Source organism: Xiphophorus hellerii, chromosome 12 (genome assembly GCF_003331165.1).
Source record: "Xiphophorus hellerii strain 12219 chromosome 12, Xiphophorus_hellerii-4.1, whole genome shotgun sequence".
NCBI lineage: Eukaryota > Metazoa > Chordata > Actinopteri > Cyprinodontiformes > Poeciliidae > Xiphophorus > Xiphophorus hellerii.
In genome coordinates, this window is record NC_045683.1 from 25,476,624 (window position 1) to 25,503,609 (window position 26,986).

The following is a 26,986-nucleotide window of genomic DNA, read 5'->3' on the forward strand; positions in this document are numbered from 1 at the left end:
GTTTTCAAAGTGCTTGATATTCAAACTGCACAGTTTTGCAATAAAGTTCAATCTAATGTCTGATTAAAAGCTTCGATTTGGAAAACGTTGCTTACAGTTGAAGCCAGATATTTTCATACAACTAATAAAGAGAACAGACATTTTTTCACTGTCTGAAGTTAAATAAGACTGAACTTTTCTTGTTTTAGGTTAGTTGGAATCAACAAAATTACTTCTATTTGCTAAATGCCAAAGAACGTAGCATGAACATTTTTGTTGTAACTTTCTTTGTGTGTTGTTTTCAAACATTTGATCTGAGCAAGGAGGTCATTTGCCCTAACACAATTTGTTTGGATTGTTTTTGTGCAATGAATATTTATCATTCCTAATTCCTCAATGACTTATCTATCTGTATTTTTAAGTAAAGGTTGGCTTAGACTGTACACGTTAAACAACGTTAATGAAATTGAAGGGATTTTATTCTTGGAGCATTCGAGTATGTAGGGTGTGTAGGAGATATATAACATTTTGTTATAGTTTTTCTTGTCTGTAGGTTATTGAAAACTATCACAAGACACTGCAAACAGTAATAATTGACATCAGATAATAGTAAATTGAAACTGTCTTTTTTAGACCATTTGTATTGTCTTTTTCTGACAAAATGTGCTGCTGGAAAACTTGTGTTGAAAATGTTTGAATTTTCCTGTGAGAAAAGTGTGTGGACTCTGCATATCCGACACACAGACGGAACAGTGGCTTTATTTGTTTTTGCCGTTGGTTTTGTTTTTTAACAGGCAGTGAATGAGACCACATTGCAGTCGAATATGTCACATTTTATAGTTAATAAAATTCAGATTCCAAACTTTTTTTTCTTCTTCTTTTTCCTGTTGATTCAGGGTCTGGAAAGAATTCTTCCCAGGAGCGTAAAGCCACACCGACTCCCAGAGAGATGAGGGCCACCAAGTCGCCGCTCACTGGCGTTGCAGATCAGCAGGCCTACGAACGGCTGCTGCCCGGCCTGGGAGCTTCAGAGATGTACCGCATCCCCTTGTCCTTTGAGCCTGCGGCGCTGCCTCGTGGAATCGCCATCGACCCAGGTAAATCACAACATGTTAACCTGGTCCTCTTCCAAGACACCCACTCAGTCTGTTTTCAGTTGTTGCGACGGGATTATAATCTGTTTTCATGATGAGGTCATCAAAGTTTTTACATTTTTTTAAACGTTTTTATCTTTTAAACAATAAAAAAAACTCGCTTGTTGATGATCTGATTTTTTGTTGGTTTCATATATAAAATCTCAATAAAACACACTGAAGTGGATGCAGGGTGTCTGCATATCCTTAACAAGTGTTTCATCTAAAATGAAGACCTTAAGATAAATTAATCAAAAAATGTAAGGTGGTCTTAAATAACCTAATCATTGGTCTTAAATTCTGTTGTGGCATGACTATTTAATCTTGTATATTCTGTGTAGTTTATTTTTCTGGCAGGACTTTTCTGTCATGCAAATGTTTGAGTCACGCAGCTACAGGAATGACGATGTTCATTGGGTTGATGCTACCGCTAAACTAGCTGCTGATATACCCTTGCTAGGTATCCAGTTTTTTTTTCGTCCATCATATGTAAGTGTAAATGTATCACCAGTTGGCTGGACAACATTCGTTTTCGCCACTGGCTCCTAACATTGTGACCCACACGATGCTACGCACATTCTGTGCAAAAAAGCTTGACGCTACTCCAACATAAAATATCGAATATTCTTTTGTACATTTCTGTCGCGATGCAGGTCTTTAATTGAATCCATGATGAGCTTACAAAGCCTTAAATTTGACTTGGTGAAATCTGCAGAAGCACTTGAATGCAACCTGAGAAAACGATAAGTTTTATTTTATCTCTGTCCTTCAATGACTATGAATGATTTTCACCATTTCCTATTCTTTATTCGCAGGAGCTTACTACTTGCCTCGCTCCCACTTGGCTCCCAATCCGGCGTACCCTCACCCGTACCCCTACCTCATCCGCAGCTTCCCTGACACGACGGCCCTGGAGAACCGTCAGACCCTGATAAACGACTACATCACCTCGCAGCAGATGCACCAGTGGCCCGCGGCCGCCGCCATGGCCGCGCAGCGCTCAGACCTGCTCAGAGGCCTCGCTCCTCGAGACCAGACGCTTCCTCTGTCCTACTCTGCTGGTGCCCAACGCGGTAAGGCTAACGCTGCTTCCAGTCCCATCCGACTCACACTTGGACTATTTTTAGGTTGTTTGGCAAATTGAAACCCAAATCTGGCGTTCTACGCTTACAGTCCGGTTAGGGTTACCTTTTACTGAACAATGCCGATATCCGTTCAGCCTGGGTTTGATCTGATAACAGGGATTGACGGGGATGCAAACAAGCTGGCGCTCATCCCCCTGCTTGACCAAAAGAGACGAGGCGACCTTTGTTGTTGTAGGGGAATACGAACTGCTGCCCGACAAGAGAACAAATCGTAGAAATCAGACCCAAACAGGATTGTTTTACATGAAACCTGACAGCAGCCTCCATCTGTCAGCTGCACGGTTGCATAAGTAAATCGTTTTACTTTCTCATTGTTTAAATAGCTGATTCCTTTGCACTGGCAAATGATCGACAAATATGACCACTTGAGTGGTTAATAATTACAAAGAGAGCAGAGCTGCTGATGTAATGCGGATATTGACCCCAAGGTTAACTACCCTTTGAATTTGTCTGCCTTTGTTTTATGTTTATTATGCTCACTTAAACATTTATTGGCTTCTGATGTCATGAAATCACGCAAGGGAGAGAGGGAAAATGAAAGGACAGCCCAATGCAGGGATATGAATTTAAAATTTTCACATTTCATCACTATTACTGAGAATCTTTGCATAGGAGAGAGTTTGCAGAACTCTCTTGTTGATATCACTTATGGAAAACTCATCTTCCAACAGATCTTTTTTAGTTTATTTATTTGTGTTACAGTGGCGTGTTGCACCTCCAGTCTGAAGCAGAGCTGAGTCTCTTTACTGTAAAAATTAGCCGTCTAGTAGTGCCACTTATCATCAATCGTTACTGCACTCAGCGCCTTAAATAAACCTCGTTAGAGCTTGTGATGTAACATGCATTGGTAAATAAGATGTTATTACAATAATGTCCACTTATGCCTGGATTGGGGAATATTCATATTCATTTTGCAACTTCACTGATAAATCTAAAACGATGATGTGATTATTCAGCTACAACTTACAACTAAAGGAGACTCGCCTAATTATTAGTATTTTGGCAACAAGGAATCATTTTCCTCAGTAAAGGAAAAGATATGAGTACATTTAATTTAGCTTTTGTTTATTTGTATTTTGAACGGCAGTATTTAAACTGTCTGAGTGGTTCTGTAACAATTGTTGTGTTGCTGCTAAAACTTTTGCTACAACACTATGAATGCATTTTAGTCTACGGGACGTTATTTGTGGAAATCATGTAAAAATAAGTTTTAAAAAAGCGTATGGTTTCCATATTAATGGGAAGAAAAAATATCTAAAACTATATTACTGGTACTTTGTGGCTTTTTATTGTGGAAATTCAATGCAATTATTACATGAACAACATTTGGTTCTTAACTTCTTTTTTTTATTATTAAGAATCACTGTAGAAGGTCCAAAGAGCCACCTCAGACCCCCTAGTGTAGCTCTGGTTAGAACTAAAAACAAAAAAATAAAACCTCTGTTTTACTCTTCTTTCATTACAAAATTTTATAATAAAGAAATCAGCCTGCTGGACTATCACTAAATGAAGTTTGTTAAGACTTTGTATGTCTGTTGTTCATTAAACTGCATCTTGATTTGGCTCTCCTCTCCTTCCTCTCCTCAGGGATCATTGATCTTTCTCAGGTGCCACACTTACCCGTCCTGGTCCCTCCGTCTGCAGGGACGGCCGGCTCCCCGATGGATCGCATCACCTACATCCCTGGGACAAACGCCGCATTCCCTCCCAGGAATTACACCAGCTCATCCATCTCCCCCGGTACGCATCCATTTTATTGTGAGCATCTCCCTTACAAAATAATACCATGTTTTTTATCTGTTTAAGATGACTTTCCCCCCCTCTTTTTTTCTTTTTGTCGTTCCAGTCGGCCACTCACACATGAGCAAAATGCAGAGCGCGTCGTCGTCGGAGCGGGAAAGAGACCGCGAACGGGACAGGGACCGAGAGCGAGACAGAGAGCGAGAACGGGAAAACCGGGAGCGGGAACGAGAGAGAGATCGGGAACGGGACCGAGATCGGGACAGGGAAAGAGACAGAGAGAGAGACAGAGACAGAGGAGGGTCTTTGGGAAATGTGGAGCATGCCCCCATCTGGCGACCAGGTACCTAAACGATTCAATTTTTCTGCCTTAGTCTGTGTTTAAAAACGTAGTTTGTGTTTGCTCACGTTCCAAACACAAAATCTGTTTAACGGAGGTTAAACAGATTTTGTGGCGGATCAGACCACAGACGCACATAATTGTGAAATAAAGGAAAAATTACTGGGATTTCCTTTGGGGATTATGTTCAGTGTTGGGCAGTAAAATGTTTGTCTCATCACCACAACTGCTTCTCTGAGTATCAGAAGAAAGATGGCTGAATACAGAATCAGGGATCATACTGGCTTGAAAACCTTGAAAATTCTTGAATTTCAATTCAAAGTGTTTTCACGGTTTGGAAAATGCTTGACTTCTGCATAAAGTCCTTGAAAATGTTTGATATTCAAACTGCACAGTTTTGTATTAAATTACAATCTAATATTTGATCCAAAGCGTAAATTTGGAAAACGTTACTTACAGCTGAAACCAGATATTTTCACAAACCCATTGACATATTTTTTTCTCACTGTCTGAAGTTGAATCAGACTAAGCTTCTCTTGTCAGGTCAGTTAAAATTACCAAAATGACTTTATGAAACAAAATGTTGTTATATTTTAGTTTAACTTGTCCTTGCTGTAGAATGCCAAGAACCATCACAAGACATTATTAGTAACAGTATTAAATGATATAATGTAAAAGTGAATTGAAATTGCAGACGGTTCAGATTTATCTGTAAGAGGAAAAAATAGAAAAACAAATGCCTGTTTCCTTCCACACTTCACACTTACGCAATATTTACATCCATCAGATAAATTCCCAGTAAGAAACACTGAAGTTGGGTGATTGTAACATGACAAAATGTGAATAAGTAAAAGGGGTGTTGATGGTTGAATCTTGAGGGAAGATGTTTGTACAGTAACATGAGTGTGTGTTTCTCAGGTACAGAACACAGCCTGTCCAGCAGTAGCAGCGGCGGCGGCAGACCTGCATCCCAACCCTACAGCCACCAGCATTCCCCGGTGTCTCCCCGAACCCAGGAGAACGTGCAGCAGAGGCCAAGCGTGCTGCACAACACCGGAGGCAAAAGTCTTTCCGTCAGTGAACACTCGTCGGTGTTACGGTAAGCCAGAGTTGTGCTTCCTAAAACTATAATAACATTTTCTCCAATGAAATGCAAAAAAATATGTTTTGTTTTGTTTTTCTTTTTCCTACCAGGACCATGCCCTCAGCATCCCGCTACCAAGGTTTCCATGGCTCCTTCCAAAAATCAGGTGTGCCGCCTGACGCCTACCAATCTGCCATGGACTCAAACGCAGTCAAAGAGCAGAATCGCGATGGAGGCAAATCCAGGGGCGGTCTGCCCAAACACCTGCAGGAGCAGCACGGCACCTCCAGCAAATCTGACCCCAAGCTTTGCAGTCCCAGCCCAGGAGGAATTTTCCCCGGCTCCTACCCCCCGCCCGCAGGCCGTCTGCTGCCCTCCCAGTCGGACAACCCGTCCGGCCGCGAGGACAGCGGCACACCGAGTAGGGAAAAGACTCAAAACAAACCGATGTCTGTTCAGGAACAAGACATCCGAACGCTCGGTAAGACCGCCACGGCTGCAGCCGGCTTCGTTAACGAGATCGTTTTGCTTCAGGTTTCTTGTTTAATGGGAATGCCTGAAACCAGTTTGGTGTTGCTGGAGATACGAAGGAGTCCCACTCATGCAGTGGTGATTTGATCATTAGCTTTGTTTCAAATGTGCGCAAAACTTTATCAGTATAAAACTAACATAAATTATATGGTGAATTGAAACACAACTAAAATCAAATAGACTAAATTCATGAGCATTTTTTACTAAATGGTTTGATTTTTCCTCTTTTTAGGCTTTTTTTGGCAGCTTCTTCCTGTTTTATTGAACACACATCTCAAGCTCTCACATACTCTCCTTTACACTTGGTAGTTTTCGACCATTGTTTCCACTTGGCCAAGCAGGAATAAATAAATTCTGACAGAATCTCAGGTTTGTTTTCATTACATCAGTGAATTACTTTTGAATCCTCCTCTTCACAGACACTCTAGCTCAACCCGTTTGTGTTTTTTTGTATATTTGTCGATGTAAATTTTTTCTTTTTTGTGCACACTCTACTTGTATGAGTCACTGATGCAAAACCAATTAATTTTAGTGTCACTTCTGGACAAAAGTTCTGCTTACTGGCTGTTTATGCAAAGCTTTCAGTGAAAAAAACACGAGAAGAGAAAACTGTGGCTCGTCACCCGTTAGTGAAACCCGCTGAAACTGTGAAGACTTTTCAAAGCGCGCATGTTGTTATTAAAATGATTCGCTTATTGCTTTAAAAGGAAAGTCTGAGCTAACTTTGAAAGGTTCAGATGTGTGTGGGGGTTCTTGACGTGTGTGGATTTGTTCCTCACCAGCACCACAAGGACTCTATCGACCCCCGTCAGAGGAGAGACTGTCTCCAGGCCAACAGCCCCCATCCCCATGTGTCAAAGGCAGCCAGAGAGTGGTCACTTTGGCGCAGCACATCAGCGTAAGGCCGCGGCGAAGAACCGTAACCAGGAGATAAAATAAAAACATGTTAATGTCTTCCGTGTTAATCTTTCTGTCCAGGAGGTGATAGTTAAAGACTACAGAGACAGCCAGCAGCAGCAGCAGAGCTACCATGGCTCTCCGGTTCTGGACCTGACCCGTCCATCCAGTGCCTCCCAGGCCCCGCCCACGTCACAGGAGTCCGCTCAGACGTCCCGCTACTCACAGGGTTTTAGTGGGGAATGTAACCGAGACAGGTAGGAAACGTGGGCCGGACTTTGAAAATAAAAAAAAAAAAATAAAACAACACGGCATTACTGTAATAATCATGTTGTTTGTAGATCTCCGCAGCAGCAGAAGTCATCCCCTGTCAACGTTTCCAATGACTGCATTGAGCCAGTGTCTCCTCCCGCATCCAGCTCTGAGCCCGATGTCCAGGGAGGGGCTTCCTACCCCAATGAGCTGGGGGAACAAGGGTAAGGGACATCCTTGAAAAGGCTTGAATTTTCCTTTAGGTGTGTTCAATTACACAGTTTTTGATATGTGTAATTGAAATAAAGGTTGTCTGATTTTTTTATATGTTAAATAAGGTTATTGAAATTGGGTTTGTTGGTTTTTGTGTTCAAATAGTTTTATTTTCAGACCAGTCGGATGTATAAGGCGAGTGTGTGAGAGACTTTTCAAAACAAACGGTTTTGAAAAGTCTTTTTTTTTTTTTTGTCCCTTCTATTTACAGACATTTGCGACATCTTCCATTATAAAGAAATTGTTGAAAATTCAACAGAAGAAAATGGAGCAGCTTTTCCTTAATTGCTTTTATCTGCTGAAAGTCTTGTCTGTCTTAGAAAATTCTATTTCCTCTTAAATGGCTTCTTCTGTAGATCTGCTTTTCCCTGAATACATGTTACAACACATCACTGATATTGAAAATGAGTCATTTTGAGGCTGCTTCAGTCAGAATCACGTTGCATATTTCATGCTGTCATAATGTGAAAACAATAGATTTGCAGTATTTTGTGTAAAAACACTTAGTATGGTGCCTACACTAAACAGGAAAAAGATTTGAGTTCTGAGCTTCCAGTCTGCCTTTCAGCTGTTTTTTTGTGCATAGAAAAACAGAGAGGGGAATTAAACCAAGTGATTCTAAGTGTGTCTGAATTTCCTGCTGGTTTTCCACCACCAGGCTCGGCTCCCGCTCTCCACCCAATACCTCCCAGCCTCCAGCTTTCTTCAGCAAGCTGACGGAGAACACGTCGGCTATCGTGAAGTCCAAGAAGCAGGAGATGATCAAGAAGAGGACGGGCGATGGAAACGACGCTGAATTCAGTGAGCCTCGCCTCACCGCACGGATGAAAACCATTAAAAACCAGAACCAGTCGATCTTAACCTCTGATTTCTCTGTGATTCCAGATGCCGGTCAGCCAGGAACGGAAATCTTTAATATGCCAGCCTCCACTACTGCAGGTACGCTGTGTAATAGGACGACTGACTCACATTAAAGTGCTTTCAGACTCTGCTGTGTTCTGACGGAAATGAGGCGAGCTCGGTTTGGTTTTAGTTAAAAACTGATTCTTCACTTTAAAAACCCGCGCCTGCGTTCCCGTCCAGGGCCTGTCAGTGTGCGCAGCCACCCAGCTCCAGAAGCATCTGGCAACTCCATCGGCCTGGAGGCCATAATCAGAAAGGCCTTGATGGGAAAGTACGATGACTCATCGGAGGAGCGCTCCCCGTCCAGCGCTGCTAACCCGGCAGGTTCTGCCATGTCTGCAGACGGACGGGCTGAAGACTCCTTCTCACAAGGTGCCACTCTTCACTTGTTTTATAGTCGACGCTTCAAGCATTGGGCCGCTGTTTTTAAACCAGGGCTTCTGCGGGTTTCACCAACTCCAGTGTATGAATTTTTAAGACCATTATGAGTGGAATTTAAGACCTGTATCGCAACACTTACCAATGATGGATGAAAAAAAATCAAGCTTGCTAGCTAGCAAGTGTATGTTAGCAGCTAGTTAGCAGTAGCCTCAACCATCTTGAGTCACAATGAATGTGTCGTGAGTGCGACTCAAATTTTTGCCTGACAGAAGAGATTTTAACTCATCCAAAGAGCATCAGAGTTTCTCCTCCTCTGTTTGCAGGCGGCTCCAAGTCCTCAAAGGGCAGCGGACGTTCTAACGGACGCAAGGCCAAGTCCCCGGGCCCGGGTCTGTCCGGCAGTGAGCGTCCCTCGTCCGTGTCGTCTGTCCACTCGGAGGGAGACTGCAACCGGCGGACGCCCCTCACCAACCGGGTGTGGGAAGACCGGCCTCTGTCTGCAGGTACGATGCACGCCGCTTCCAGATGGGTGTCGGGAACGTTAATGGTTAATCTTCATTCAAACTTGGAGGTTTTACTGACACAATTATATCATACAGTTTTAATCAAAATGTTGTTGTTTTTTTATTATGGCCATTTTATGGTTTTTCCTTTATGTCTTCATACAAAATTCTGTTTTTAACATCTACAACAGGCTTTTAAAAGTGACTAGCTTCAAACGATGTTACTTATCTTTATTTTTTATATTTCTAGAAAAGGCTCATCTCACTCACACAAAACAGTTTTTTTCATTGGTAATAAATCTGAAAATATAAATAAATCTTATTTTACTTTTGTTAGCTTTCCTAATAAAACATTTTAATTAGTACATATTTAGAAAATCACTTTTGCGGCTCTGGGTATTTTGTACCAACGGGGACAAAAGTGGCTCTTTAAACGGGAAAAGTTGCTGACCCGTGGTGTAGGTAGATACTGAGCTAAGAAGACGTTGGCTTTTTTTTTTTTTTTATCTCTTTGAGTTCACTTGTAAAGCCTATTTAAAAGGAAACTGCTACATATCTTGAGACATGTCTGTGAGAGAGAGAGTGAGTTTGATTTTCAGCAGGTAACAGGAAGGCTGACCGGAGAACAGCAGCTTTGCTCTGTTTTATCATTTTTAGCCTTTTGTTTTCCATTAGAATCAATGTTATTGAAAATGTTATCAGCTATTCTGAAAATCTCAAGATAAAATGAATGGTTTACTTTATATTCTGTAGGGAAACCACAAAGACAGTAGTCTTAATTATGCTAATTAAGACTACTGCTAATGCCATGCTAATGGCTGTTAATTTGTTGTAAAAATACAATTAAATTTCTGTTTTACAGTGGTACTCACAATGATGTCACCTTCAAGCCATTTTTAAAATTTATTTTGTCCCTTCTCATCCAGGTTCAACACCGACCCCATTTCCATACAGCCCGCTCATCATGCGTTTCCCCAGCGGGACAGTTTCAGCCCATTCCCCTTCGTCTGGCCAGCAGGGCGGCCCGGGGCCCGGACCCGGCCAGGGCCGCCCCTGGGAGGAGGAGACCAAGCCTCTGCTTGTTTCTCAGTATGAAACCCTGTCTGACAGCGAGTGACCAGAAAACACACTGCTTCACACACACAGAAACACACTCAGAGGACAGGCCTGCGCCTCGTCTCCCCCCCCTCCACCGTCGTAAAGCGGTCCTCCTCTCTGGACGATGAGGACGAATCTTTGTGGCTCTGTGTGTTCGTTCGCACTTATGTGTTATGCATTCACTCCAGTACTACTCTGAAGGACAAATCACTTCTTCTTCTTTTTTTTTTACTACTATTCCTCACTGGCCTTATCAACACAGACGCATCAAGCCGTGCGCTCGGCGTGTGCCGCCGTTCCGCGCTCACGCCTCCACAGACTGCTGTAACGACGCCATGTTGGACCCGACTCTCACAGCGGGGGGACCCTCTTGTTTAGTTCTCAGCGAGCTCTGTGTGCCGTCGGTCCGCTACCACTACAAGAACACAAGCAAAAAGGACACAGGAGGAGAATCAGCATTTTGGTTTCTTTTTTTAAAATTTTTTTCCTCGGTTTTGGTTCTTTTCGTTTCTCTCTCTGGAACTGTCAGTCCAGTCCTGTGTTTTGTGAGCTGCGACTTTTTTAGTACATTTTTTGGTGGTGTCATTTGTGGTCTGTTATCTGCAAAGATGTATTGGGGGGGTGTTGGGTTTGAGGCAGGTGGGGTGGGATCATATCAGAGGTTTACAGGGTAAACTAAGCGTTTCATTGCTGATGTCATGAATCTGTGTGTTGGGGGAACTGGGAGGAGCTGCCAGATGGATGTCACTGAGGCAAGTGACACTTTCTTGCTGTTTTGTTTTATATTAACCATGTCTGTGTTTGTCAGAACAGTTCTTTGCATATAAAGCACTTAGTTGTCGAGGTGATCACGATGGCATTTTTTGTTTTTTCTTTTTTTAAAGAGGCGGCGCAGAAATCCCACTGCGGAGGCGTCTCGCCGCTTCTTGCTCCACTCGCAGTAAGAAAAAACAAAAAAACAAATCACGTCGGAGTGGAGTACAAGTTTTAAAGCTCTGAATTTGGAGTTCCCTTGCATTAAAGAGGTGATTTAAAAAAAGAAAAACAAAGCCATCTTTCTGTGACTCTCCCCCACATCCCCACGCTGGCCTCAGCTGGCCCGCTGGAGTCCCGTCTCGGAGCTTTTACTGCCTCGTGGGGGTGCGTGGATACATCTCCACATCCGGGCAGATTTTGTACAGTTAAGAGATATTCTTAGTGTTAAGTGCCATTTATTTTACAAATTCTAGTGCTGAAGTTCATTAAGTGACGCACAAGTTTTCTTTTACCCCGCCTCGCCGACTGCTTCGCAAGGGTTCAAATGGATTTAAATCAGACGTCCTGCTATAATTCTTAATGTATTCGCTTTTTTTTTGTCTCCCCACTGCCTTAGCTTCAATGGTTTTACTCAGTCATCCTGCACTGCTTACATGGACCTCCACCCGAAGTTTTTCTTCACTTTTAAACCTGTAAACTATTTTAAGTGTACTTCATTGCACCTCCCTTCTCTGTATGCGTCGGAGGAAGCGGAGGAGAAGGCGGTTCTTCTAAATTAGTCTCACCTTTTAAAGGCAGTATTTCTGCGCGAGACGTTCAAGAAGATTCTCCGGCGTCTTTTTTTTTTCTCTTTTGTTTGTTTTTTTGTTTTTAATCTCATCTCAGCGCAGACCCGACTGTTATAGGATCGCCTCCTCTTCCTCGACCGTCCTCTAAGCCGTGCTTTAGCTCCTCCTACTGAGGCCAGTAGAGGCAGAAACATGTCGTCGCTCCCTCTCTCTGTGTGTGTGTGTGTTCTCATCGTTGCCACTGCTGAAACGTTGGAATGTGACGCTAAAACCAGACGAAGCCATATCCAGCTGTTCCCTAAAGCGACGACTAACGTGTTGTTTTTAAAAGTACACTGAAATGACTTTTTTTAACATGCATCCATTTATATTGTTTATTCTTCTTTTTTTTTTTTTCATTGCACACCTGTGGTCGCAGAAATGAAATGAATCATTGAAAACCTAAAAGGACGAAATCTGGACTGTCCAATCGTAGGAGAAAGGGGGCGGGGTGATGATTGACAAACAGTACATTGTTCAACCATTTTGTTTGTGCATTTTTTTTTTTTTTATTATAACCCACTGTATAATATCAAGGATTGTATATAGAATTGAAGAGATGTAAATATTTATGTGGCTTGCTTCAAGGGTGGTATTATGAAAAGAAATATTCACATGGTTAAATTCTACATGCCCACCAGCAAGCTTTGTGGATAGCAGTGTAAAAATGAAAAACACACAAAAAAAGACACTGCCTTAATGTTTAAATAAAAAGCTTATTGCCATTCATGGTGTCAGAGCTGCATTACGTGGATTTAGGTTCATTGTTCTCTCATCCCTTGGTTTGGTTGAGTTTGGCTCAACAGGGAAGGTCTGGAGTAATGACGGCTATGCGCCAGCAGGGGGTGGTGCAAGCAAATCTTTCAGTCAGCTCATATTTCTAAAGCGGGATCCTCTTTTAGTGAAGCAGGTGAAACTCCCGAGCTCGTATAAGGAAACTGTTTACAAAGTGTGGAAATTATGATCCATCTGTATTCTAGTCGTGTTATAAATGTTGCAACATTTTGCATATTGAAAAAACATACAACATAAATGGTAGGTTAAAATGTAAATATCTACGGGTAGGTTACGCTGATCTTTTAAAAAAGCATCACATGGCACCAAAATACAGCAGTTCTCATTATCATCAGGGTGCAGAAGAGCCTGAACGGTGAAGCTGAAACCAGATGTTTACAAACTCTGTATAAAAATACAACCTGTTTTTCCCCTCATTGATTGTCATTAAATCAGACTAAACTTTAACTATTTTAGGTTGGTTAGAAATGCTAAAATATGTTTTTATTTTTACTTCAAAGTCGTATATTTTTTAAAAAGACTTAAAAAACTTTAAGACTTGGGTCACGTGTCTTTAAGTGTTTCCACAACTGGTACAACTACAACTGAGCCAGGTTTGTTGGCCGCCTCGCTCATACGCAGCTTTTCAACTCAATATTATTTTGTGATAGGCACAGCAAATTTAAATTATAGTCTTTTTAAAGCAACTTTGTAACTATGTTAGCTTTATCCTAACTGTCGCAGTCATTTCCATAGCGCCATTTTCTCCCACACTTTAGCATGCTAGCTGATGTGTTAAGATGTTGCCATTATTTCCACTTTGCTGCTCACAAAGTTCCCAGTTAAGACGACAGTCTAAGGCTTCCAAGCTTCCTCTGTTTTCCTCCAGCTATCGTAGTCCATAAGTCCATATTTGAGGGCCTACAAATAATTATAAGGCAAGAAAAGCATCTGGTACATCAGAAACTAAGAAGGTGAACAAATGCTAAATATACACTTAAACCAAAACAACAAATACAATTGTCATAATTTATTGAGTAGATTTGTATATATATGTTGACTCATTCTTTAGGAAATTTGAACTGTTTTTGTTTGAAACCCAAACCGTCAAAGAGCAACGACTTCCTGAATAGAGAATCATGTTTTGGGATGTTCCTCGCCACTCCACCAGGGGGCGCCCCAGTCCTGTTTAACTGGCGAAATGATGTGAGCGTCTGTGGAGAGAGACCCGAGGCGCTGGTCCAAAACTCTGCTCTGCTGCAGGAGCTGCTGTTATTTTAGTTACAGTCTGATATTAATGCCTGTGCACTCAGCACCACTGACACCCCGATTTACAGACACTGGGTCCACACTTCTGAAGTGTGGAGAACCCCATGATTGTGGACAATCAACATGAATCGACAAAATATTACTTGCACTTAAAATATTTTACTATTCTGAATTAACTTGCTGAACTGACATAAGTTATTTATTTTGGTTGAAATTGATAGGTTAGGAGCTCATACTTCTCAGTTCTTTGAAAGTCTTGCTTAAAAGCTGAAAATAAGAAGCAAGAACTCCAAGTTTCAAAAACAAATACTCAAAACAGCTGGAACCGTTTGGGAATTGTTTTTTTTTTATTATTATTCATTAAGGTTATACATCTTCTTAAATAATACCTCTCATAGGAACTGGAACAATGATTGACGTACAAAAATATAAAGAGAATTATGAAGTGCCTCGATGCCACATATACAATAGGACAATATTTTACAGTATCAAATGTTATGTCAAGTGTTAAAGACCAAAAAAACAAAACAATTATCACACATAAAACCACCAAGGTATTAAATATAACATCTGTCTGCTTTCTTCCATCAGAACCAAACGTCTCACAGACCGTCAACACAAGGCTAACTCAAACCTCCCAGGAACTTCTAGCTTGGTACGAAAAAAACAAAAACCTCAGAGAGAACTATTTCCCTTTTCTTACATATTCGTTCTTTGCAAATATTCCTTCTTTCTGAGCTCTTTCTATCTACACTTACTGTTCTCCCCTCAGTGTCACCCGTCTCACTGCACTGCCTCAGCGTTACGTCCTCCTGTCAGTCCGCCTCCACTCTGACCCGGAGGTTCCCTCAAACTCGGCATGGGCCAGGATGGTAGCCTCGAGTTAAAATGCGATGCTAACACGGCGATAACACCCAGATTTATATGCTAATGATCTCATTATCTTTTTTAGATTGCTTTTAGTTTGCCAAATGTTGTTATGTGAACACGACTGATTTGTGCCACTCCTTTGTTTCCACACCCAAGTTTCCAAGCAGCCAAACTGTTTTTTTTTGTTTTTTGTTTTTGTTTTTTTGCAAGTCAGGGAAAATGTAGTGGCCTTCTTTCAGGCAGCTGTGTGGCAGTGTGCAGCACCTTCTGGTAGCTACAGCACTTTCTCTGGCATCTCATAAAGGGAGCATCGATATAAAATCTTTGAAGTTGTAAAACCGTAAAGTATTTTTATTTTTTCTGTTTACCGGCCCATGCCTACTTCAGATAATAATAATCCTACAAAAACAAAAAAAAAGACAAACTCCAAACCTCACCTGAAAAAAGGAATACATATTTGTAATAAAATACCACGGGAAATTTGAGGTAAAGTCTGATTAGTTGTCTTATTCAGCAACCTGAAATATATTTTTTTTCATACATTTGAGACACACGTAAGGAACAGAAAAACCCCTGATTTCTTCACCAGGGAGATCTCATGCGGTTTCACGGCTCTGCTTTGGACACACTAGATGTGGAGACAAACAAAAATTATACACATCGGATCAGAAACGGCTTCACACGGTAATTCCATGGAATTTAAAATAAGATTTGCAATTAATATCAGATTTAACATCCAATTAAGTTTTTTCTGGTTTCAAAAACCTCAATTTGACATTTATTTTACATATTACATCAGGGAGCTTATATATATATATAAATCTTTTAAGACAATCATTTATATGATTGTCTTAAATTTATTCAACTCTCTTGGTGCCTTTATTTAGTATACTCTCAGACTAGTTGGTCCTGAAGGCCGAAGCTAACAGCAACATCGTCCCGACTGCGTTGGGTGGTTATTTACATGACGAGGCCCGTTGGAGGCGGTCCGTTACCAGTGATCTTCCTGTATGAAACAAGTACTGAGCAGAGAACATGTTCAAGTCAGAATAACTGTACGGCACAAAAATAAAGCAAAGTCAAGATCACTAAATTAGCGTTTAAGTTGGTGTAAGTTTAGTGCTATTATTACTAAAGATGAGTCATGTTCCATTCAGATCTGTTTTCCACAGGAAGCTTATCGGTGTTGCACTTCCACCGACCGAACAATCATTGATGTAAATAAGCGCCCGACTCAAACGTGACATGATTAACTAGTTTGTAAATTAGCTTTTGCATTAGCCGCTATGATCTGTTGTCAAATTTGTTTTAAAATGGAAGAAATTGACTTTGGTCTCAGCTCCTCTCAAACTAGCTGCTAGCCTCTGTGCCCAACTGTTCTGGATTCATACTAAATAAATTTGCTCCCTTGTCTTTAGGTTTTATTTCCTGTGTGAAATAAGCTCATCTTTCCTAAATGGCCCTTCCCTCCACTTTTCCCTTAAGTTCAGACAATGTAGTCTTACAGCCACACAGTCCCAAGCAATTCTACTTTCTACATTTCAATAAATAAAACTAAGTCAGCCTTATTTCTGTGACCACCGTTTTTATCGCAGCCCTTCAGCGCCAACGAGATAGGATCCCATCTACCAAGTTCAAAATAGTAAGCTGAGTTGGTGATTATCTGGCGTGGTTTTCAGATCACTGTGTGCTCGTGTCCTCAGTCTAACCTCGGCTGATGAGAAGAGATGCTGCCCAGAGTCGCTTCTGGAGTTTTTGGTCTCCAGCGTATGGAGTTACTCAAAGGAAATAAACTATTTTTGGTCCACTTTTCAGAGGCAGCACAGAAATTCCCCACCACTACGCCAGGTCCTCTGAGGGAACTGCGACATGTAGAAAACAAGTGCAATAGAGCCATATTCAGAACACTTTGCATCGGTGTGACTGGGTAAAATCCACAGCACGTGTCGATAATTTTTATTTTCATTTTTTCCCTTTCCTCTATATACAGACACCAGGAATCTGAAGGTTACTGTCAGCAAGGCTCCAGTCCCACCAGAAGGGGGAGCACAGGCCCTGAGCTTGTTAGCTCTCGTGCTAAATAAGACATTAGCCACTGCAGGGCAGCTGCAGAGCACCAAAGGCCCCATTCAAGACCGCCACAGCAGAAAATCAAAAATACTCTGACTCTGATGATTAAGAGCGGGGGTTTAAAACTCCAGGCACTTCTCTTTCAGTGTGGATCTGTCCAAATTCCTTATGGTGAGAAAAACACACTATTTTTAAATTTAAAAAAAAAAAGGTAAAAGTTCAAATGAAGTCTCTTGATGACGCCATGTAGCCCTACAGGTCCTCTGTGTAGATGACGCAGGGGCTCGTGTCCTCGCTGGACTCCAGCTGCACCGTGGACACGAACCAGCGACGGGCGCCTGTGGGGTTGTAGTTGAGGGTGGTGCGGTAAGTGTTCTTGGCGTGTTTTGGGTAGATGATGGTGGTGCTCTGGTAGCTGACGGGCTTCTGCCGCGGCTCCAGGTACACCTGCGTCTTGTAGCTTCTCCAAGTGGAGTTCTGCACCGCCACCACCGTCTCGCTGAAGGAAGTGGGCATGGGAACCGGGGCGCACACCACCCGGTCTCGGTAGTGCTTGTCGGAGTCGTACTTGACTGCAGACGTGCACCTGAAAGGGAGAGAGGGGCCCGTTTAGGAACGTGTCGGTGGTTACATGAGCGAGAGAGAACCGACTGCATGATGACTAACTTGATTTCCTGCTCCGGTTTGGTGTTGACCTCGATGCTCTCTCCGTAGAACACCGGGTGCATGCGCGACTTCGGGTCTGTTCCTGCACAGTTCAGCAGCAGGTAGGGCAGCTGTGGGAAGAGGGGAGGGGGAATTTATGACTCACTTTCTCACAGCCCCATGTAAGACCTGTTGAACTACTTTTGATGTAGCCTTTCAAGAAATTCTTGTAAAAAAAAAAGGAAAGAAAGAAGAGAAATGCAACCTTGTTGATGGGTTTCAACAGAGTAAACTACCCAGATTAACAACCCCGTTGAGCCCACCCTCACTCTGCAGACACTCCCAGGTGAGAACTGTCATAGCACTCATCCAGCAACTTTGCCCTTATTGTCTTATATTTTCAAGCTAATATTTCTTCCTTGTAAAAGCCACAAAACTTTTTTTATTCTGCCAGCAGGAGGCAGTAGCGTTAGCAGCCTCCAAACAAATCAAATTTTCTGTTGTACTCCTACATTTTAAAGACTTTCAACGTGATCCCAGAGACAATTGTTGGGTTACCCAAAGTACTGCCCATCCCCCACCTGTTGCTGGAAGGAAGCCCGGTGTGTTTTTTTCTATGCTTTTAAGAAAGGCGAATTCAGTTGGTTGCAACTTCAAACTTGTTCACGATTCCTTTCTTTTAAATCAGCATGAGTTCTTTGAATTATAGGATGTATTTACTGCATATCATCATCTTCCTTAAACAATGGTCTAAGTGATCTCCCCCCCTTCCTCACACCCACACCCACACACACACACACCCACACATACACACACACACAAACACCCACCCACACACGCACACACACACACACACGCACACACACACAAATTTTGGCAAAAATTTACTTTGGCCATTATTTTTGTAAAGTGATTATATTCTGGGTGTTTGTTCATTGATTTGTATTTGTATTTTCCCAGTTTTCCTTTAATTGCACTTTAATGTTTAAAATAGCAAATTTGAACCTCAAATTTAATCTCTAACATACATGCATGGCATATATGCTATTTTGAAAGTACCAATCCATCCAGCACCAAGACTGGGACAAAAATCTTCATATCTGTCCCTGGATGGATTTGCAAACTTTAATCTGACTTTTTATGAGACTATTGGAGCAATAGCCTCTTCCTCTCTGAATGACATTTCAGTCCATGTTTATATATTTGCTTAAACATTTAACTCAAGTGTTAAAGGAGAGAGGCTTGCAAAGCATCATCATCATCTGGGCTCTCCCTGTTTGTTTAAAGGCACAGTAATCTTTTTGTCTGTAAACTTCTGACTTTGAAGAAAGTAATTAAATAGTAAAAATGATCCATCTGTCAACCTTCTGATATAGTAAATTGTGATAATATTGGTAATTTTACCTGACCTAAATCAGATAAAGTTTACTCTACTTTAATATGAGACAGAGAGAAAACAAAATGTTATGTTTCTTATTACAGTGTATGCAAATATATGGATTCCTCCACAAATGTACATAGCATGACTGTAACTGTAATAATTATTACGATATTTCATATTACCAGCAGAAGGAATAATTGCTGCTTTTCTGTTTGAAACACAAGCGATTGGTATTTGACATCGATATTTCTTACCATCATGAAACCCGGTTGGTATTACTTAAGGTAACACTTTTGAGAATTTCAAACTAGCCTTTGCCTAATATAAAATTAGAGGAAAAAATGGCAAGAAAAGTAAGAAAAGTCTGTGGTGCTGCTTGGAGCCCAGTGGAGTGAAGGAAACGGGTAATGAGGTGATAGAGAAGTGACACAGCAAAGATCAGCAGGGAAGGTCAACGCTAAAGTTTAAAACAACAACAACCGCGCAGCTCCGTCTCACTTTGCTCATTCGCTAAGAGATTATTTTTCTGTTTTCTTAACCTGGCCTTCCTTTAATGGCTGCTCTGGCTGCCTCTAATGATTTTAATGACAGACTGATCGGACGTGACTTCAAAAAGTAAATCAAAATGACCGCCTTTACATATCTTATTAGCTGTAAATAGTTAAATACAACCAGAACTTAAGTTTAAGCTGGAGTAAAGTATTGAGGATGTATTTACTGGATCATTGAGTAAAAAAAAAACACACACAAAAACACACAGACTGAAAAAAATGAGGAAGTTCCAGTTTTGTTTTGTTTTTTCATTTCAGATTCAACAACCTGAGAACAGACACTCTATTTAAGATTTATTTTCAATCCACTTGGTGCAAAGAAAGCAGGGAAGGCTTCTGTTAGAAGGGTTGCGTTTAATGTCAGTCAAACTCCACATGCAGCTCAGTGTGCGGCTTAACCTGTCACCCTCTTTGCTCCTAGTCACGCCCAGTGGGGAACATTGGAAGAAACCACAAAATCACAATGTAAACTGTGTGGATTTCTCCAGAATTTCATGTAGGGCTAACAGGCAGACAGGAAACAAGACGAGTGCTAGCTGCATCGCTACCAGGCAGATAAAGGTAGCAGCAGATTTGACCAAACTGTGGACAAGAACCAATTCTTGTCATCAAGACTTCATCAGATCAGAACACAAATCCAAACATGTTCACACATTTTGAACCAGATACAGAACTTGATCGTATTTTATTCTGATTTTGCTTTTGCTCCAGAGGTCAAAAATATTGGACCATTCTTCTTTGCAAAATAGCTCAATCACAGTCAGACTGAGAGGAAAGTGTCTGTGTGCATCAATTCTCTTGTCTTTGCACAGACTTTCAGTTAAAAGTTGCACAATATATTGCGAGTATCGCAGAATCTGTGTCTGCAATATTCACATCGCAAAGGACTACTTGGAGTCTACTATAGGACACAGATGACATTGCTAAAAATGCTAAAGGTCACATAAAGTAGGCAGCACAGATTAGAAAGAGACGAAAGAATAAAACAGGCATGTATCACACCTGATATCGCCATGGCAATATTTAAAAAATATTATTGCCATTGCAATTTTTTTCTGATGTCCTGCAGCCCTACTCTCAACTGGATTTAGGTCTGGGCTTTGACTGGACTAAAGGTGGGCGACATGGATTTAGGATTTTAGAGTGACATTTTGTGGTACTATTGTGATAATGATAAAGATTGTGGTAAAATCCCTGTTTATTACTTATTTTCTAAGTAACAGTTTGGCTGTGACTGCATGGCACAGCATTCACAGCACCACAAACAGAAATAATGTTGAAAAATATGCATATTTACAATATGCTTCTTCAATGCAATCTACTTTAAAAAGTGTGATTTATATCTCTAAACTGCACACAGTAACTGCATTTAACCATTTTTTCCAAATTGACTGATATTCATTGATGCTTTCATGGATATTACCATGATATTTACCATCAACAACTGAAATTTTTCAGGACGACAACAAATCAAAATTATTATGAGAAATTCTCCACGGTAAATGACAAAACATATATTGTCTTTTTCAGTAGGTTCTCCCACCCGAGCTTTATATCTCTGCAGCTCCACCACAGTCAAAAATGACCTTTTGCTCCCGAGATGAATGCTCTCCCTGCCCAGCTTGTCCCTTCAGGTGAACGGGAACGTTTTGCAGCCGTACCATTCTTTTGCTATTTTTGAGGTGATGGATCGAACAGCGTTCCACACCAAAGCTGGGTATATTGTTTTATAACCTGACCCTGTCATAAATTTCTCCTCAGCTTTTCTCTCTTGACCTGTCTGCTTTGTGACGCCGTTTGAACCGTCAGAACAGCTCCACTTATGCTGAGATTAAATCACACAAAGGAGGAGCACCCTGTTTACTACCGAGGAGACTCCTAAAGGCGACTGGCTACACTGGATTTTATTTAGGGGTAGCACTGTAACGGGAGGTGAATACTAATCTCAACAGAATACCTTAATCATTGCGTTTGTAATTGGGGGAACGTGAAGAGGTTCAAGGGGAATGGAAAATTTTGCGAGCTACCGTAAGACTGCAGGCGAAGTCACAACAACTAGTTTTTGCTGGACGATAAATTGTCCCAGAAGTTATTGCGATAAACGATAAATATTGTTGTTTGGAGATCACTTTCAAGTGATTTAATGGTAATGGTATATTAGTGCAAGAACACATTGTTAAAGATCAATAATCTTTAAATTCTAATGAAGATTCAAGACTTGAACTGGAAGACATTTTAAATATCTAAAATAAATAAACAAGATACAGAAACAACAAACAAAACGAACTATAAAGTCTCTGTAAACAAAATTGTCCGTCAAAAACAAGGGGCTAGTTGAGACCAAAGCATCAGAATGATAAAAGTGGATGACTTTTATCATCCACTTTTTGGTAGAAGGAGAGTAAAGAGAAAAAAAAAGATAAATCATGGAAAAGGAAATTATTAAGCTCATTTTCATTTATCGTGCGATTAATCGGTGTATTGCGACAAGCCGATGTATGAGTCAAGTTTTTCCCCAACATTGTCCAACATTGTCCCACATTGTCGCGTGGGTACAAATGCTCTGGTTGGTGGAGATCCGCTTCTCTGCAGCTCTCGGGTTACACACAGAGGAGGCAGTCACATGCCGTGGCCCGGCCAGCAGAAGAGACGAGCAACAGCGGGCCAAGGGCGGCAGCGCTCCCTCTCTGAGCTGCGGCGCAGCTGCTGGACTCGCCGCCGAGGCCTTAACGAAGCGAGTCGACAGGCGGCTCGTTTTCTGCTGTGACCTGAACACGCTGTACTAGTGTGTGTGATCGGCTTTCCCTCTGCCGCTGCCTGCAACACGCACGAGCAGAGGGGCCTTCCGGTCTGGCCGTTTCTCCGCAGAGAGTTCTGGCAAAGCAAACACTGGTGAAAGGAGGGCAGTCACCTCTAAAGGCAGCGTGTCACATCGACAAAGCAGAAACCCCGCCTGGAAGCCCAGAAGAAATGGTCTGCAGCTGAGCAGTCTACAGTTCACACAATGCACAATGCAGAGCCGGCCGCTGAGGGCGGAGCGGCGCCAAGCAAAACACAGATTTCCAGCTGCCGGCTGTTCTTTACGGCAAAGGCCTCTGACTTTACATCCTGTGTTTGCTCTGAATTTGATGGAAGTGCGTGAAACTATTTAGGAGCAGTATTGAAACTCGACGCTAACTCAGGGCTCTCCTTTGGCCTGGAGCAAAACTCAGAGCAGTGCTGCTTCCACGCTGTCTGGGAAAGGCTACAGTTTGATTTCAGCAGTTTTCAGACAAGAATGGAAAAGGGAAGCAGGAATTTGGAAAATTGTTTGTATTTCCAGGTTTTGTTCCTGATCCTCCTCTCTAAATGTTCTCTCCTTCCTTTCTCGTGTCATTTGTTCTTTCTTTGTGCCTTTACCTCTTCCCTTGCATGTGTATTTCTCCTTCCCTGTGTTCTTCCTCCAACCTTTCTCCTACTTCCATGCTTTTCTTCTTCTCTTCTTCCCTTAATTCTGCCCATCTTTGCATCATTCCTTCCTTGAGCCCTTCCATCCTTTATTTCTTTTGTTTTTTAAAGTTTTCCTTAGTCTTTCTTAGACATTCCTTCTTTCTTCATTCTTCCCTCAAGCTTTGTCTTACTTTCATTCCTTCCTTCTTTCTTTGTACCCTTCCTTCCTTTCCTATGCATCTTCCTTGTCTTTCCTTTTTCTTTCCTAAGGCCTTCTTGTTCTGTGCTTCCTTCCTTCTTTGTTTTCTTCCTTCATTCCATCCTTGTGACTTTCCTTTCTGCCTTTCTCACTTCCTTCCTTTCTTACTGTCTTCTTTGTGTCCTACCTTCTTTCCTTCCTTCCTGCCTACTATAGAAATATCTTGCATATATTCATAGTGAACTTTATTATGTTTTATGTAAAATCAACATAACAGACTGAGAACTCTAGAAATATCTGGAATCTGTGCAGTAAAGTGTGTTGGCATCCTGGCTTAAAGATGACCAGATCATCACACATTGTCTATACATCTGAAGTATATCTTAAGAACGTCTTTGTGTTGAAAAACAGAAAGCTGTTTGGTATCTACACATCTTGAACCTCAGCCAGGTTAGTGAACAGACAGGCTGTCTGAACATTCATCCGTGTTTAGAAGCTGGAGGTCATCAAACACTTATGCCACAGCCTGCTGCTGCTCTGACAAACCCCCTGCACCCCAAAATAGAGCTGGTGGGGGAGAAAAGGGGATTGTTTTTCTGCGGCATGTGAAAACAACACAAAAACACACCAGGAAATGTGTAAAACGTGAAAAGCGCGCACACATACACAAAAAGGGAGCCAAGTCCAGTAGAGGCTGACGTTTGGAAGAGCCGGACTGATCCGAGAGGATTCAGAGTTTTCTGTCAGGCTCCAGCAGACGGACGCTCGGCTGCAGAAACTCTGCTTTTCCGTTCCCTCCTTCACACACTTCAGCCGTCACCTCGACCTGCGCAGGCATGTTTCGGGAGGCTTCGGGAACCGGGAGTGACCTGCATTAGACTTTCCCTCGTGATGGTTGTGACACACAGGTCACCGCGGGATGCCTCGTTAAAATTCATTCTTGTTCACTTTGGAAGACGAGAAAACGTTTGCGGTTGCCATTAATCAAACCCTGTCGTTTCTTTTTGGTGGGGGAAGGCAGGGGTGGAGAAGGGCGACTGTCCTCAGCTGAATAAGTGCTTCAACATGCGCCGACTCTGTGGTTAATTGATAGCAAACATCTCTGGAAGAATAACGTCGATTTGTGCACGTGAATGTCTGCTGGTGCAGAGAGCGTCAGCAACATTCGGAGGATTAGAAGTAAAAACCAAATGCAGCGTCTTTTTGCTTGTCTGGAGCATTGCTGGCTGATCGCAGAGCCAAATGAGTAGAAGTTGTTTACTCCCAAATAAGGCGTGTCTGGAGCATAATAATATCAGATATCAGATGATTAGAGCATGTTTGGTAACTTTGATTTTGCTGATACCTGTGCTTCTTTAAACACAGACAGAGCAGTCATGGGATTCTGATGATTACACTAATCAAAAATATAATTTCTTCATAATATTTCTGCAAGGCATAAATCTACATCATGACCCAAATTCCTGCTATTCACTTAACAGAAAGTCAACTTATTTTGCAACAACTGCAAAGTCATTATCATAGCTTAACTAAGGAAATGATGTTTGACATAAATTGTCAAAAAATATTGATAATATCAATACCAAGTCAGTATCGGTATCGGATTGATAATAGCGTGGTAACATCGATACTTTAGTTTCAGACATTGCGGTTCAGTTTCTCAACTCCACCTCCAAAAAAAAGAAGATTTTTTTGATTTTCTCTCAAAAGATCATTTATTTTTCCACTTTGTTTATTGAGGAAAAGACGCACACAAATCAGTTCTGTTGTTCTATTGTTTCTGTTTATCTTGTTCAAACGTTACTAAAGCATTTTGTAGACACCTACAAACTTTGTTCAAATTCTGTCCTCGGTTAGAACAAAGTAATTGAAAGAGAAAACCACAAAAACACCTAAATGTCAGAAGTTTGATGATATATCAAACTTAAAAGTATCAGTATCGGAATATGTATCGGTATCGGCAAAACTGGCTCTATTATTGTTTCGATACCAAAATATGCAGCATACCTCTAAGACGTTGCCACTTGTTGTTGTGTAACAGTGTTGCCATATTGAGGAGTGGATTCCTTGACATGCATGTTATTAATTTTTGTTTTTGCAACCAAATTTGTTTTTCAAATAGCAACATTTCTCTCTGTAACAGATTTCCCTGAGCCAGCTGAGCAGCAGTGGTCAGCAACAGGTAGGGGAGGGGTTCTCTCAAGTTCTCTGGTCTCTCGTTAAAAGAACCATAAACATTAGGAAGGATATGTTGAAAAATTGGAAGCTGTAATTTCCTACAACTATTTAAAATATATATATATATATTATTATTATTCTACTTAATGAAGTCACAGAGGAGGAACAAATCATTTCTGGTTGAACGGATCAGTCAGAATAACCCTGGAAATGTTAAAGGAGGTGCACAGCTGCTTCTCTTCAAACAGGTTGGGGAGGTCCAGATCTGTTTTACAAGCAATTAGCCTGTAGGAACAGGTTTCAACAGAAATCTCCTGAGGGGTTTGTGTACAGATGCGGGAGAGCGCACGGCCCGCTGATTACATTTGATTCGTCAGAAAAACCCAAGCAAAAATCTCTAGTAATCACTGGTTAGTGTTAAATTCACTTTCTGTTCAGCTTTAACTGGAGCTTTATGTCATTCTGCGAAAAACCCCCCAAATAAAATAATAATAATAATAAAAAGCCATGAAAGTCTCATCTGGAGGGGACACCTTGGAGGCCCCGGACCCCGTGTCCCTGATGCCTCCTAATGAGGGGCCAGTGGCATCTCCACCGGGAGAGCCAGATCAGAGGTTTGCAACTGAGGAATACAGAGACAGAGAGAGAGAAAGAGAGAGAGAGAGAGAGCTTCCAGATGTGCAAGAGGGAACTGATCTCAAGTCTGTTTCTGCTCAAAAGCTAAAATCCTCACATTTTCACTTTGTCCCCCGTCAGCCCCGTCATTATTATGACTATCATGAAGTAAATCACAGTAAAATTGCACTAAGATGTCTGTAAAAATAAAAATAACCAGCTCACAGATGAGGCAGTGGAGTGGTTTCTTACCAGCTTGCCCTCCCTGCTCTCCTTTCTGTAACATCCCTGATTGCTGTCGACGGGCGTCGCGCAGCCGCCGGAGCGCGACTCGATCAGAGCCGGAGACAGCGAGCAGAAGGGCGGACTGGGACTGGGGGGCAAGCCCGAGTCCGGACTGTCGAGCAGCCCTTCACGGTTCTTTCCTTTGAGGCTCTCGTCCATCGCTTGTAAATGTAGGTGCCCCACCATTTCTGGGACAGCAGAGTTGGAAAAAGCTCTTAGCCAAAGTCGACCGGGCAGGCTTCTTCTTCTTCTTCTTCTTTTATTGTGAAAATCACCCCCAAACTAGCGCGCTGAGAAGAAATAATCCCTTTTAACTTCTGAATAAGGTTTCTGCATGAAGAAAGTGAGATTCAGAGGAGATTCAACCACTTATTAAATTGCATTTATTTCTCATCGAATCACAGTGCCTACCTGCGCGTCGAGAATGCGCGTATTTAATCCAGAGCAATATTCCGGGGAAAATAAACCACGAGACGCAATTTTAATGTCGCTTTTCTTTATAAAAAAAAAAAAGAAGAAAGAAACTCTAGAAGAAAAAAAAAATCCAAGCGTGCGTCTGGCATCGATCTGGATGAGCTCCTCTCCTTCGCTCCGCGCTGTTTCAGTGTTTCTGCGGACTGCGTGTGCTCTCAGGAGGAGAGCTCCCTCTTGATCATCCTGCCAGCTTGAGTCTCTCTCTCTCTCTCTCTTGCTTGTACCTGGATCCAGTCCAGCCCCTCATGATCTGGATCAGTTCCACGCACCACCGACAGGGGGGAGCGCGTCTCGCGTCTCCCGCTGTGCAGGTTGGAGGCTGTAAACAAATGAGCCAGGTGGCTGTTGATTAGCTACCCAACCTTTATAGGTTTCATATTAAATAATAGGTTATTAGCCTACAT

General features: G+C 41.9%; 2 protein-coding genes across 4 annotated transcripts in view; one reads left to right on the plus strand and one right to left on the minus strand.

Moving 5' to 3' along the window:
- The window catches only part of ncor2 (nuclear receptor corepressor 2), a 109,639-nt gene extending 97,068 nt beyond the window's left edge, over window positions 1–12,571 (plus strand). For 2 of the 3 annotated variants that reach the window (XM_032577653.1, XM_032577652.1), the window contains exons 33-46: window positions 876–1,076; window positions 1,928–2,185; window positions 3,845–4,015; window positions 4,104–4,340; window positions 5,256–5,436; window positions 5,532–5,902; window positions 6,735–6,850; window positions 6,931–7,106; window positions 7,191–7,325; window positions 8,033–8,175; window positions 8,260–8,313; window positions 8,458–8,649; window positions 8,982–9,161; window positions 10,088–12,571. In XM_032577653.1, coding sequence (XP_032433544.1) covers window positions 876–1,076; window positions 1,928–2,185; window positions 3,845–4,015; window positions 4,104–4,340; window positions 5,256–5,436; window positions 5,532–5,902; window positions 6,735–6,850; window positions 6,931–7,106; window positions 7,191–7,325; window positions 8,033–8,175; window positions 8,260–8,313; window positions 8,458–8,649; window positions 8,982–9,161; window positions 10,088–10,278 — 2,606 coding nt within the window. In that variant the 3' untranslated portion in view covers window positions 10,279–12,571. The remainder of the gene's footprint in view (window positions 1–875; window positions 1,077–1,927; window positions 2,186–3,844; window positions 4,016–4,103; window positions 4,341–5,255; window positions 5,437–5,531; window positions 5,903–6,734; window positions 6,851–6,930; window positions 7,107–7,190; window positions 7,326–8,032; window positions 8,176–8,259; window positions 8,314–8,457; window positions 8,650–8,981; window positions 9,162–10,087) is intronic. The other variant, XM_032577654.1, reaches the window with a different exon arrangement.
- Window positions 12,572–14,245: 1,674 nt separating this feature from the next.
- rflna (refilin A) lies at window positions 14,246–26,779 on the minus strand. Its single transcript, XM_032578360.1, has 4 exons — window positions 26,520–26,779; window positions 26,076–26,438; window positions 17,492–17,601; window positions 14,246–17,411 (listed from the first exon to the last, which is right to left on the minus strand). The coding sequence occupies exons 2-4, from the start codon at window positions 26,292–26,294 to the stop codon at window positions 17,078–17,080; spliced, it is 663 nt and encodes a 220-aa protein (XP_032434251.1). The 5' UTR covers window positions 26,295–26,438; window positions 26,520–26,779; the 3' UTR covers window positions 14,246–17,077.
- Between the last annotated feature and the right edge of the window lie 207 nt (window positions 26,780–26,986).

What these genes read in the sequence shown, in the direction of transcription:
- rflna (XM_032578360.1), bottom strand. Translation starts at nt 26,294, where the DNA reads ATGGTGGGGCACCTACATTTACAAGCGATGGACGAGAGCCTCAAAGGA. An exon ending in AGAGCAGGGAGGGCAAGCTG is followed by an intron (nt 17,602 to 26,075) that starts GTAAGAAACCAC and finishes CTCTTCCCACAG; the next exon opens with CTGCCCTACCTGCTGCTGAA. An exon ending in AAACCGGAGCAGGAAATCAA is followed by an intron (nt 17,412 to 17,491) that starts GTTAGTCATCAT and finishes TCTCCCTTTCAG; the next exon opens with GTGCACGTCTGCAGTCAAGT.